We start from the raw sequence: 14,022 nt of genomic DNA, 5'->3' as shown, positions 1-14,022 counted from the left end.
CTAAGTCCATGTTTTGGAGACCAGCTGTCAGTATAACTGGGAGTTTACTTCCATGTAGAATACACTGCATTAAAGGATAAGAAATTTCTTAAATGAATGCATCATGAAAACTTGACAGTAATCCCAGCAACTGTTTAGAACTTCAAACAACAAAAGATTTTTTCAGGAAAGAGTATTTTGTCATTGATATCTAGAATTGCCAGTTCATGGTCTTAGCTAAAAAGCAGACCAACTTTAACTGGTTTTATAATTCCTTTCAAATTCTCAGCAGGTAATGTGGCCCCTTATGGATGACAGACCCTAGTGTGACCTCCAATAATTCCTGCCTCCTGGTGCCCATGTTGGGAATATGTGTGATTCTCTCCCCTTGAGGTGGAACCTGAGACTTGTTTCTAAGCAACAGAGTATGGTGGAGGTAATGGGAAGCCACCTGTAGATTATGTTGATATAACAATGTATCTCCATCTTGCTAGACAAGCAAGTAGGTTCTGCAGCCCTTGATGAAGTGAGCAGCCATACTGAGGAAGCTCAAATGCAAGGAACTTATGAGCAACCTCTAGGACCTGAGGGTGGCTTCTGTCCAACAGTCAGTCAAAAGCTGGGTCCTAGGTATACAGTCACAAGGAAATAAAGTCCTCCCACAACCCGGATGAGTTCAGAAGCTGACCTTTCCCCATTCAAGCATTCAGCTGAGAATGAGCTTGGCTGACACCTTGATTGCAACCTCGTGAGACTGAACTAGGCTGTGCCAGGACTCCTGACCCACAGAGACTGTGAGGCAATGAATACATGTCGTTTTGAAGTGGCTCCATGTGTGGTGACTTGTTATATGGAAGTTAAACCCTAATCCACCCTCTTTGCCTGTACCTAGAACCTGCCTGGCGTCCCACTTTACACTGCCTACACTGTTCAGGCCTTCCACCCTAAGTGACGTGGTGTGGGCCTCACACTGCATTGCCATAGTCATCATCTGATGTCATCAGTGTTTTGAAGCTGAAGGAGTGGTTTGAGATTTTTGAATCCCACTCCTGGTTTGGTAGAGGAAACAGTCTCAGAGGAGTGAGAGTCTCACCCCAGGTCTTAGAAGTACATATTTGGGGGCAGTTTTAACATTCTTGCTGTTCTTGTTCAGTCACTCAGTTGTGTCTGACTCTATGCAACCCCATGGACTGCAGCACCCCAGGCTTCCCTGTCCTTCACTATCTCCCAGAGTTTGCTCAAACTCATGTCCATTGAGTCAATGATGCCATCCAATCACCTCATCCTCTGTCAGCCCCTTCTCCTGCCCTCAATCTTGCCCAGCATCAGGTTCTTTTCCAGTGAGTCAGCTCTCGGTCTCATGTGGCCAAAGTATTGAAGTTTCAGCTTTAGCATCAGTCCTTCGAATGAACATTTATGGTTAATTTCCTTTGGGATTGACTAGTTTGATCTCCTTGCTGTCCAAGGGACTGTCAAGAGTCTTCTCCAGCACCACGGTTCAAAAGCATCGATTCTTCACTGCTCAGCCTTCTTTAAGATTCTAGCAAAGCAGTTGAGCACTTTGGTCTTGGCATCACAAAGAGCTGATTTCAAATCTCAGATTTGCTCCTTAGCAGTTGTGTGACCTCAGTTAACTTAGCTTTTCCTAGATCATCTTCCTATGGATAAAGTGAGGGTCCTAATCATACCTGCCTTGTAAGTTTGTGAGGACTAGATGAGAGCATCCATTGAACAAAATAATTATTGTGTGCCCATTGTGTGCCAGCTGCCAAAGGCAAAATGATTAGCAAAGCAAATCTGGTGGTACAGCCTAGCATATAGCAAGCCCATGTGAAATGTTGGCTATTATTAATATGATATCTTAGGGCTTCCCTGGTCCGGAAGGATCCCAAATGCTGCCGAGCAACCAAGTCCATGCACCACAACTACTGAGCCCTCATGCCACGACTACTGAAGCCTGAGTGCCCTAGAGCCCACGCTCAGCAACAAGAAAAGTCACCACAGTGAGACCCCACGCACCGCAACTAGAGGGTAGCCCCCACTCGTGGCAACTAGAGAAAAGCCCACACAGCAACAAAGACCCAGCAGTATCAAAAACTAAATACTTTTTATTCACTATGATATATATATACACATATATCCTAGGTTCTATCCCAGCCACATGCGTCCAGACAAGCTCCATAAATTGACATCAAAGAACCTCTGCCATGTAATTCCAACCACCCACATTCCTTCCCCCTAGTATTCCACAGGTATCTTGAACTCAACATGTCTAGCTCAGAACTTACCTTCTTATCCCCCAAACCTGCTTTTCTTCCAAGAGTCACAAAGTCATTGGGGGACTCACAAACCTCCTTGTAGGTCAAACCTGGTGAACCTGGGAGTCAGCTTGGATTCCTCCCTCTCGCTCATCTCCCACATCCACTCAATCACCAAGTCCTAATAGTCCTACCCCCTAATTACCTCTAGTTCCCTCCTGATTCCCTCCACCACTGCCTGGGTTCAGCCTACACACAACTGAACTAAGTAAACACCAGGCTTTTCATGATCTGGCCACAGTTACCTTTTCTTGACCTATTTCCAACTCCCCCCCCAACTCCGCCCAAGTTTGATGCTACAGTACTGATGTCATCAATACAGTTGATAAGTACATCAACTGTACTTATACAATCCTCTATAATTTACATCTCCCACCCTCTCTTCCCCTAGTCCCGCACCTTATAGTCTGTTTTTTCTGAGTCTGTGCCTTTATAGTGTATATCCTTCTGCCGCCTGGAATCCTTCACCTGCCACTTTCTCATCTGGCAAATTCCATTCGTCTTTGAGGCCCAACTCAGAGGTCACTTTCTGGGAGATTCCCCCAGACAGAGTTCACCATTCCTTCCTGCTCGTAACCCCTGCACATCTGGGAATTTTCATTGTCACATTGTGTGTAATACCTTCATGTGTCTTTCTTTCGACCAGGAACTCCATGAGCACAGGACTGTGTCTTCACATATAAATCCAGCACCTGATACAGAATAGACACCCAGAAGCTTTTTCATTGAATGATATGAAGCCCATTGCTTGCTCTGGCATGCATGTGTGCGTGCCTGCATGCTCAGTCATGTCCAACTCTTTGCGACCCCGTGGACTGTAGCCTGCAGGCTCCTCTATCCATGGGATTTTCCAGGCAGGAATACTGGAGTGGGTTGCCATTTCCTTCTCCAGGGGATCTTCCTGACTCAGGGATCGAACCAGAAATCTGTTGTATCTCTTGCACTGGCAAGTAGATTCTTTACCGTTAGCACTACCTGGGGAGCCCACTGTCTGGGTTCAGCCTATGCACAACTGAACTAAGTATGCTCCAGAGGGTATATATATTTCTCCCTTGACCCCCAACCCCCTAAATTATAAAGATAATAAGTAATAACTCACCCTGCTAAGATACTGCTGTGTGCACAGGAGCTGTAATAAGCTCCATACATTTAGTCACACAACAACCCGAGGAGGTGGATACAATTATTATCTCCCTTTCACAGGTGAGGAAACTGAGGTGCAGAGAAGAGAGGTAGACTGCCCAAGGTCAAGGAGCCAGGATTCAAAGCTGAGTCCATGCTCTGCGCCCCTCTGCTATGTTGGATTCAACTCCTCAAATCCAGATGAACTTATCATTTTGCTTTGATAAGTTTACCTGCAATGGTAGTGTCATGATTGATTCAAAAGCCTGAAAATGAATCAGTGTTTCTGTAGATCTGACCACAAATTGCTCCCCAAAGTAAACACTGTAGCAACTGGGGCCAGTGCCATTTACCCTTACGATGGAGGTGCTGCCTTTTCGCTCCATATGCTTTAGCAGGATCCTCCTTCCTATGAGCCTGCTTCTAATGTAACTGATGATCAAACCCCACTGGATTCTTACTTTCATCAACTGACTGAACCAAACCTCGGCACCATGTCAGTGAGAGCTGAAAGTTAAAACACCTTACTAGTTAAGAAGAGCTGATGACCATCAGCCCAGGGAGCCTCCTTGGGGACAACGGCCAGAGTCCTTTCTGTTCTTTGTCCCCCTGGGCAGCTGAACAGTGCTCAAGAAAAGCAAAGGAAAGGCTGTTTAGATTAGTCCGTCAATGGGTGGGTGGAGCCATTGAAATGAACTAAACCTGTTTGTTTCTGTTGCCTTCACTTGTGTGCAAAAGGGAAGTCTATCCAGTCAGCACCCTTCAGGGACTTTGAACTCATTCCTCAGGAGTCAATTCACTTTATTCCCAACGGCTTTTGCTCAGATCTAGCCATATTCTTGTAAATAATAGTTGTGACAATGATGTTGGTAATGACCATGAGAGCAGCTAACATTATTCTATTCTCATGCAGACTGAATTGTAAGTTTTGTAATTTTGCACACCAACTGCTAGGATCCATGAACTGAAATGGATTTATATCAATGAGAATGAAATACATAGTTTTGTTTCTTTAAAGATGATGATACTTTCATTCACATATGCATTTATTCTTCATTAGCTATTGAAGCAGATTTCACGATTTGTAATTAGTCTAGAAGTGTCACTGACCTATACAGTATATTTGTATTTTTTGGTACACTTAAAATTCTTTCCCAAGCCAGCTAGTTCCTCATCTTAATATTGTAGAACTCTTGCCAAGAATTTTTTTTTTTTTTTTTAACAAGAAGACATACTCTTTTACTCTGGAAGAAATCTATGACGAACACAGCTCATCATCACTGTTAAAGTCTACGTATCTCTCTTTAGACTTTTTTGTAGGTTTTATCTGCCTTCATTCATTCATTTAACAGTGAGTCCCAAATAGACCTTGGAGATAGAGAGGTAGGTGATCAAGACAGAAAAGGTCCCCGCTCACATGGGACTTACAGACAGTGTAAAAGATAGAAGTTTGTTTTTTTTAAAAAGGAGGGAAAACATAAATAAGGTGTTGCAGAGAGTGATAAGGTCTGTGAAAAAAAAACAAAGCAGAGTAATGGGAAGGAGAGTCACGGGGCGGAAGTGTGCACCTCTGGCAGTTATTCTGGACAACGACATGGGAAGACTTCTTGGAGGGGATGTTCTTTGAGCTGAGTCCTAACTGACAGGAAGGAGCCAGCCTGGGGAAAGAATCCCAGTCAGAGGGACAGCAAGTGCAAAGGCCCTGCAGCAGGGACTTGCATGCTCTGTGTCAGGAATGGAAGAATGGCCAGTGAGCCGAGTGCCTGCAGAGAAGGACAGGAAATATCACTGGAGAGGAGTCAAGAAGCAGTTTTTTAATGTTTATAGCAAAATGGCACAATTTAAAATGCTCTGATAGTCAGCATTCAAGGGATGCCCAAACCTCATTTGTATTATCTTATTTATTTATTTATTATATTTTTGGCTACACAGGGTCCTCATTGCTGTGTGTGGGCTTTCTCTATTTGCAGAGAGTGGAGGCTACTCTCTAATTGTGGTGCGTGGGCTCCTCATGGCAAGGACTTCTCTTGTTGTGGAGCACAGGCTCTAGGGCGTGGGCTTCAGGAGTTGGGGCACATGGCCTTAGTTGCCTTGAAGCACGTGGAATCTTCCCGGGCCAGGGAACCCGTGTCCCCTGCATTGGGAGGTGGATTCTTTAACCACTGGGCCACCCGGGAAGCCCTTCGCTTATTTTTTGAGGAATTTGATTATTCTGTGTTTGGAAGAAGTCTCACACACAGTTTAAAGATTGAATTTTTGTTTTCAATTTTTTTTTTTAAGCTTGGAAAACATCAAAACTTCAGCTGATTTCCTTAATCATCTGAAAGCTTTTACTTTTCCTCTGTCTCTATTTTGTCCACTAATTAAAGATAGTATAATTGATTTACTTTCATTCACACGTAGGAAGTTGTTGTTGATACAAAATTACTGTTATTAGAGCAAATTGTTAAATGCTACCCTTTAATTTTGATAATTACAGAAGGTGCAGGGATGTGCAAAAACGATGCAGCATCTACAATCCACTATTACATAAAGATAATTTTTTTCTTCTACTCTTTTTCATCTCAAATCAATTTGGAGCTGAAAGCACAACGGCAGTGCATTCTCTTTGAAGTTGAATTGGCAGAAATAATCCAATGGGGGCAGTGGAGGAATTCCAGGAACCAAAGATGGAAGTGGAGTATTTGTTTGAAGCCATACATAAAAGTTATGAAATCCCCATTGCTTCATATTGTAACAGGGCCTGGAATAGGAGGATTTAAAGAGTATGCATGGAATATATTTCTGCTTGTAGAAACAGTGCACAATTTATTCATTTATCCACCCAGAAAATATGTGTTAACACTGTACTGTGTGCCAGGTGGGCTTCCCAGGTGGCACAGGGGTAAAGAATCTGCCTGCCAATGCAGATTGAATCTCTTGAGGAGACTCAAGAGACTTGGGTTCATTCTCTGGGTCAGGAAGATCCCCTGGAGTGGGGAATGGCAACACACTCCAGTATTTCTGCCTGGAAAATCCCATGGACAGAGGAGTCTGGCAGGCTACAGTCTGTGGAGTCACAAAGAGCCAGACACAACTGAGCGCACACACTTGTGCCAAGCACTGATTCAGGTCTTGGGGTCCCTTGATGGGCAAATTAGACATTCTCCTTGTGAAAGAAAACAATCCCCTTGACTCCTTCTCCCATCCCTTGCTATTACACAAGCTTCGTGTGTATCAGTAAACAATGATGCCCTGAAATCGTCATTTTGTTGAGACCAGTGTAAGGCCATATGGTATGGGTCAGGATCAGGTGGGCTCAGAGCCTTTCCTAAAAGAAAGTTGACATTCCCAGTGTCCATCCTCCATGGGAGTTGAATCATGAGTCAGGAAAAGAGGAAGTGGAAGGAGACCTTTAGGTAAAAAAAAAAAAGGGAATTCCTTTTGTTTCTTGATCCCATAAGAATGGTGAGCAGAGAGTTCACTGGGATGTCAACCTTATGGCAGAACCTATAGGTCCTCTGAGAAGCCCAGTAAAGAGATTCTCTATGTGAAGGCCCTCTCCTGGACCTTGTTTATGGAATAGCCTGATCTCAGTTGGGCTATAGTGAACTAGAGGAAGGGTCTGCCTCCAGGCCAAGACCAGTGCTGTCAAGCAGAAAGCATAGTTCCCTCTCCAATCAGCATGGGGCCGACAGAGGCCATTAGTCAGGTCTCCAGGAGTTCGGTATCCAGGGCTAGAGGTTCAGCCTCCCTTTCCCATCTGAGAAGTCTCTTTCCATGGGTTATTATTACTGTGCATGTAGGGGAGCCAGCTGCTTGCCTTCAGATCTCTTCTTGTCATTTCAGATCTGGGTTTTAGTTGCAGTAATTCTGTATTTAGTTGTGAGTTGGATCACAAAGATGGCTGAGCGCTGAAGAACTGATGTTTTCTCATTGTGGTACTTGGTAAGACTCTTGAGAGTCCCTTGGACTGCAAGAAGATCAAACCAGTCAGTCCTAAAGGAAATCAGTCCTGAATATTCATTGGAAGGACTGATGCTGAAACTGAAGCTCCAGTACATTGGCCACCAGATGCCAAGAGCAGACTCATTGGAAAAGACCCGATACTGGAAAAGATTGAAGGCAAAAGGAGAAGAGGGTGGCGAAGGGTGAGATGGTTAGATCGCATCTCAGACTTAATGGACATGAATTTGAGCAAACTCTGGAAGATAGTGAAAGATAAGGGAGCCCAAGGTGCTGCAGTCTATGAAGTCGCAAAGAGTCAGATAAGACTTAGCAACTGGACAACAACAAAGATTGCAGAAAGTTTACCCCCGAATAGCAAACAGGAAGTCTAAGGCCATTTTCATCATTGTCTGACAGGCAAAAATAATATGCAAATGATGTGTGAGAGATCAGTGCTCTTAAGAGTCTAAAGCACGTTGCTTTCAAATGTCAAATATTATGTGAATAGCAGGGAGATCATAGGTGAGAACGCCACTCTCAATAGAAAGGTCATTTAATTTTTTGAAACTGTCATTTTAAATTACAACCTTCAACTTGACTGAGTATAACATCCCATAACCACTCAGTGATTTTCATTATCACCAAAGCAGTAGAAGGCTGACTTCGAAGCTTCTCTTCCCCTTCGCATGGGTGCAAACCTGGGCTCTCGCTTCCAGGCTTGGTCCCCGCCCACTTGATAGCAGAGAGCAGAAGAGGAAGGCGCCACCTCCTTTCTTTGTGGTTGGTACCTGTGCGTGTAAGCGCCCCATTACCAGAGGTGTCCCAGACAAAGGTCATGTTCTTCATTAAGATGATAAAGTTTCTAAGTTAAAGCTCAGTCATGTTGACTTCTCCTTCTCGAGCTATTATGTAACTTTTTATTTACCCAATGATCAACCATTGTTTGCAGTGTTTGAGATCTCTTTCAAATTCTCAGAGCCAGCCTTTTCTTCCTCCAGTGTAAACTGAATGTCAGGCATATGTTAAAGAAACTTCAGAAATTATAATGCATTGATTACTAAAGGATAGGCTTCCCAGGTGGCACAGTGGTAAAGAATCTGCCTGCCAATGCAGGAGAAACAAGAGACTCCAGTTCAATCCCAGAGTCAGGAAGATCCCCTAGAGGAAGAAATGGCAACCCACTCCAGTACTGTTGCCTGGAGAATCCCATGGATGGAGGAACCTGGTGGGCTACTGTCCACAGGGTCATAGCGTCCAACATGACTGAGCAACCAAGCACGCGCGCGTGCACACACTGAGGGATAGGATGAGAACCCTGCTTTCTTTCTGAGAATAAAAAATACAACTAAATGTATGTCTGTTAGAGTGAAGGACTGAAAAGTTGTGGGTTTGGTTTTTGTTTTGTTTTCTTTCCAACCAGTTGAAAGCTTTTTTTAAAAAAGAAAAACAAGTGTTAAAAGGCAGTTCAGGCTGATGAATAGGGTCATGAGTGAGAAGCTAAGATTCTAATCCCAGCCATGGAATATTGAGAAAACATCATTCTAACCATTCTTCAGTTTGTTCTCCTTTAAGGCGGGAGCCTGGCGTGCTGCGATTCATGGGGTCGCAAAGAGTCGGACACGACTGAGCGACTGAACTAAACTGAACCTTCGCATGATCTGGTGGCAATAAAAAATTAAAGTGGTTCATGCAAAGCTTAATTGTTTGCTAAAAGGATTCCTGGAAGACCTAGACGGTTCAGTTTAGTATTAGCACAGTCAGATTTAAATATCCCTCCCTTTGACTTTCAAAACAGAAAAAGAAGCAGGAAGATGTGTTCCCACAAAAGCTATTGCAAAGCAGTTTCCCGTTCCCAGAACCTGTAGGGAGAGAAGCAGCTCTGCAAGGTGAAGACGTGAGTTTGTACAATTTTCCAACGTCGGCTCTACAGTTTCTCTTGATTTGATAAGGGATCAAACAGAGGGGTGTGTCCCCTCCAAGAGCTACCCTTCTTGACAAATTGGTCTCTGACAATACCTTCCAGAAACTTAGAAAACTTCCAGAATGAAAAGAGCACAAGGTGGGTCGCATTCAACTTAAATGCTTTTATTGACAATGTCTTTGAACAATAAGCAAACAATGCTTAAATTTTTCATTCAAGTTCACTTTCCACATGTCAAAAGACCTCAAGGTAGAAAAAAATAAAATAAAAATATAAATATCTGAGAATCCATCTTAATAAATAAATTAAAAACACAATAAAACGTTTTCATGGAAAACTGTTAATGTCAGAACATTCAGACCACCTCAACAATGCATGATCAGTAACGTTACAATGAACATCGATGTTGAAGAAAAAACTACAGTACATGGATATAGCTATTTATTTCTATCTACTAGAAAATAAAGTCATATTTTTTCTTAATTTAATATTGGTCATTGCTAATCAGAACACACTATTGCCAGGAACACAGTAGTTATTGTTAAAATCAGCTGCACTAGATACAATTTGAAAATATCCAGCACCAGGTTAATTCCAATAACGAACCCAATAGATTAGTTAATGCTATGAGAAGACTAAAGAGAAAGAGAAAAGAGACGCAGACCCAGGCCTGGCTCCACATGCTACTAACTACCAGCTCTCAGATGTGTCACTGGGAACAATACACACTCCATGCGTTTTGCTACATCTCCAGAAGAGGTAAGGACTTGAGTCCACACGGGGATGCTCGCTTGCAAGTCCTTGAGGCCCACAGCCTGGTGTGTTTCACGCACAGATAAGGTCCTCCCTAGGTCTATGGGAACCCTCGAGGGAAGACCTGTTTCTCCTCTCTGTAATGCGCCAACTCAGGCAGTGGCCACGTGCACGCCCACTGCCTCCCCTCTCTGCCCGCTCACAGGGCCAGCAGCGTGGGTGAGCTGAGCGAGTCAGAGGAAGGCTCGTTGCTGCTGCTGCCCTTGCGGTGGGCAGCCGCACAGCTGGGGAAGGAGTCAGCCTCAGGGTAGGTGAAGACGAAGGAAGACGTGTAAGTAGTGCAGCTGGGAGTACAGGTGACCACCGGGGTGCACAGGGGCTCCAGCTCCGTGGCCATAGGCCCCATCCCCAGGGAGCCACCATGCAGGGGCTCCCAGTCTGCTGCATAGAAGGAACCAGACAGGTCCATGTCTGGCACAGAGCGGGCGGTCTCCGAGCCGCTGGGCCTGGATGATGCTGGGAACATGTAGTCATCAAAGGGCTCAGCCTTCAGCTCCATGCTGCCGACGCTCTTGACGGGCTCCACTGAGGGCTTGGGCTCAGGGTCATTGAGGAGTGGCAGGGTGAAGGCCTCCTCAGATTCAGGGGTGGCAGCCTCAGGCAGGCCCCCACTCAGATCAAGAGAAGCCACAGACATCTCTTCTGGGAAGCCCAGGTCATCGGGGATCTTGCAGGCAGGTCGGTGAGCCGCTAGGATGAACTCGAGTTTTTCCTTCTCCTTCAGCAGATTGGCAATCTCTGTCTGCAAAGCCGACTTCTCATCTTCTAGTTGGTCTGTCTCCTGGAAGGAGAGAGCAAAGGAAAGCATAAGAGACGGTCTGACTCAAGAACACAGATCTCTTACTTCTGGTCTCCAAGTTTCCCCTTAAGTTTTAAAAAGAAGTGACCCATGGGTTCTACCTACCGCTTGGAGGGTGTCAGTCAGCTCCCTCCTCCGGTTCCGGCATTTGGCTGCAGCCATCTTATTCCTTTCCCTTCGGATTCGCCTTTTCTCTTCTTCTTCTGGGGACAACTGGGGAGGGAAAAAAGAGCAGCATTCAGTAACAGTGTCTGCCATCAGCTTCATTCACCCACCCCTGGGAAACCAGCTCCTGCAGCTTCCTAGTTCCTGGCATCTCTTCTGTGAAGCCATTTCTAACCTGCAGTTGCAAGCTGGGTGTGACTTGCATTTAAAATAAGAATCTCAGCAAGAGCCAAAGAAGAGCCCAGACTCAAAGCACAAGATGGAAACCTATTAGGGAAGAAACTATACATCAGGGCATTTCTTAGGGTGAGACTATCAGAGCCTGACTAGGATGGAAAGGGCTTGGAGCCAGGGTTTCCCATTTGGGGTGTCCAGTCAATGCATCACTGGCTTCACTCTGACCCCTATGTTGCCCATCTCCACAATGTCGATCCCTGCCTCCCCCTCAGAAGGTGCCAAGAACTCTCACCTGTTCTACCTTGCCCCTCCGGCCAATGCTCTGAGCTCTGCCTCCTGTCATGGTTTTCATGACTCCAGCCCTGGAGTAAGCCCCAGCTGAGGGAGTAGGGACTCCATAGGGGTGGGGGGCTCTGGTCTGGGACGGGGCCACGGAGGAGACTAGGGTGGGCTGTACTAGCCATTGTAGGTCCGGGCTGGTCGAGATGGCAGTCACTGTTGGGATGAAGTTGGCACTGGAGACGGCCAGATCGGTGCAGTAGTCCTAGAATGAAAGAGGAGGAAACTGACGTGAGCGAGCAGGTGGGGATGAGCAGAGTTCCCAGTGCCGCATGCAGCAAGGAAAGAGGCAGGAGAAGCCCTCCGGCAATGGACAGCTCGCGTCTTTATACACGCCCGCCATCGGAAATGAAAGGTCTCCCCCCTTTATTCCCAAGAATTCCGCAGCGCAGTGCCTTTCTCCTCCATCCTGCTGCTGCGTTCCCGTTATCCCTTCAGCATCACTCTCTTGAAAGGGGGTTTGTTATAAATATCTCTGACGTCTGCGCTGACGCAGGCGCCGCTCCGGAGTCTCCTGAATGAACTCGCTTTTTATCAATGAAACTGCCTTACACACCCGCCTGCTTCACCCTCCTCCCCTACCCCTCCTTTCCTGCTCCAGGCTGCTAGGGGAGGGGTGGCGGGGGCGCGGAATGGCCGCTTTTGGCCGCCTCCCCCCGGAGGCGCCAGGCTCTACTTCGCTAGTCTTTTGCTTTGGGACACTTTGGCCCCAGCTAATGTCAGAGATCAGTCAGCGAGCGCGCGCCGGGGGGCACAGCTCAGAAAGAGCCTGCCGCGGGAAATAAAAAGCAATTCTGATGACAAGCTCGCGGGCCGCTCCGAACAAAGTTCGGAAAAGCTCCCGAGTGAGGGCCGCTCCGGGCCGGGGCAAGGCTCCCTCCCTGCCCCCAGCGAAAGGAGTCCCGGACTCGTCTTCCCGAGCATCTCTCCCCGGTGATTCCTCTCCGGTGACCCCTCCACCCCGGGGCCCCGCAGCGGCGCGGAGCCAGCCTCACCTGCGCATTGACGGGAGAACCCATGCTGGAGAAGGAGTCGGCCGGTGAGTGGTAGTAGGAGAGACTGTCCCCGGCCGGGGAGGCGCTGCTGCAGCGGGAGGAGGATGCCTCGTAGTCGGCGTTGAAGCCAGAGAACATCATGATCGCGAGCAGTCAAAGCCGGGCGAGGGGCGCAGGGGCGGAGGCAGGTGCGAGCTGCCGGGCAGAGCTGGGTAGGTGTGCGCGGTCGCTCGCTCGCTCGCTCGCTGCGCCGCCGGCTCTGTGTCAGCTCCTTAAGCTTGCTCGCTGCAGATGCGGTTGGAGTACTAGGCGCCGCAGCCACCGCTTTTATAACAGCATTTTATGAATGAGCCCAACACGTCACTGGGCGCAACCATTGCGGCTCCCGAGGGGTGGCGCACGGGCCCGGCTACTTCTAGGGTCCCCATTTGCCGCCTCCGCCGCCCTCGCAGCGCCCCCAGTTCCCCGCGCTGTCAAGTTTCTTGATCTTGTCGGCCTGTCTCCCCCTGGTTCCTTGGGTCGCGTGGAGCCGCAGGGGTGAAGGGCCGCGGGGATGGATCCCCCCACGACTGCAGCGGACAGCCGTGGAAACCTGCTGACGCAGATGTCCTAATATGGACATCCTGTGTAAAGAGGAGGGAGGGATTGACGGGAACTGCTCCCGGGCTGCAGCCAACACCGAGGGTGCAGCGCCGGGGGGGAGGCGGGGGCCGCGGCCGGGGGGAGGGGTGGCGGAGAAGGCGAGCGAACATTCGCACCTGGTTCAATGCGGACCCTTGTTCCGGGGCTGGGGGAGATGGGGTTGGCGGGGAGGTGGGGCGCCCTTTTACTTCTTTACGGAAACCTGGGAAAGAGTTCTAAGGCTCAGGTTATAGGCGACACAGGTACACACAGCCAAGCAGGTTAAGCTTCGGCCCCCGAAGGAATGCGCCTCTACCCTCACTCCCCATTCTAACCCTAATTCAGTGCAAGCTCTGGAAACGGACCCTCACCCCCTCACTTCAAGCTCCCCGGACTCCAGCATTATTAGGATTGTTCCTGCGGTTTGGAAGGATCCAAAATAAGACAATACGATAACCTACTTTATCTACGATGCTGGGTACTTTTTATTCTATATGTTTTGTTTGTTTGTTTTGCTTTTAAGGGGATAGGCGCTTTGTTTTTGCTGTGTGTGTGTGTGTGTTTCTTGGCAGTATATGAGATGTTACTGTTGCTGTCAAACCCCTGAGAAACTAGCCAATAAACAGCGTGCAGAATCTCTCAACAAGGATGTCTGAAGGATTCGTTTGCCTGGTTCTGAGCTCGGGCCCCGGGGCGTGGGGTAGGGGGGTGGTGTTCTGTGGACAAGGTCGTCAGTTCGGAGCACCGGATGGAGCGAGCACTTGGGGCAGCACAAGTCCCTGCTGGGGAGGTGGGGGTGGTTCGGCGCCCCAGGAAGCTGGTTATTGGGAGCCCGAAGCCGGTGAT

At 47.6% G+C, this 14,022-nt stretch overlaps 1 protein-coding gene across 1 annotated transcript; it reads right to left on the bottom strand.

Annotated features, from left to right (window-relative positions):
* Positions 1-9,410: 9,410 nt before the first annotated feature.
* On the bottom strand, positions 9,411-12,837 carry FOS (Fos proto-oncogene, AP-1 transcription factor subunit). Its single transcript, NM_182786.2, is given in 4 exon segments — positions 9,411-10,861; positions 10,985-11,092; positions 11,514-11,765; positions 12,556-12,837. Coding segments are annotated over 4 exon segments (1,143 nt in total). The 5' UTR covers positions 12,697-12,837; the 3' UTR covers positions 9,411-10,219.
* Positions 12,838-14,022: the final 1,185 nt, after the last annotated feature.

This window comes from Bos taurus, chromosome 10, assembly GCF_002263795.3.
Source record: "Bos taurus isolate L1 Dominette 01449 registration number 42190680 breed Hereford chromosome 10, ARS-UCD2.0, whole genome shotgun sequence".
Lineage (NCBI taxonomy): Eukaryota > Metazoa > Chordata > Mammalia > Artiodactyla > Bovidae > Bos > Bos taurus.
This window is presented reverse-complemented; position numbering and strand designations above follow the sequence as displayed.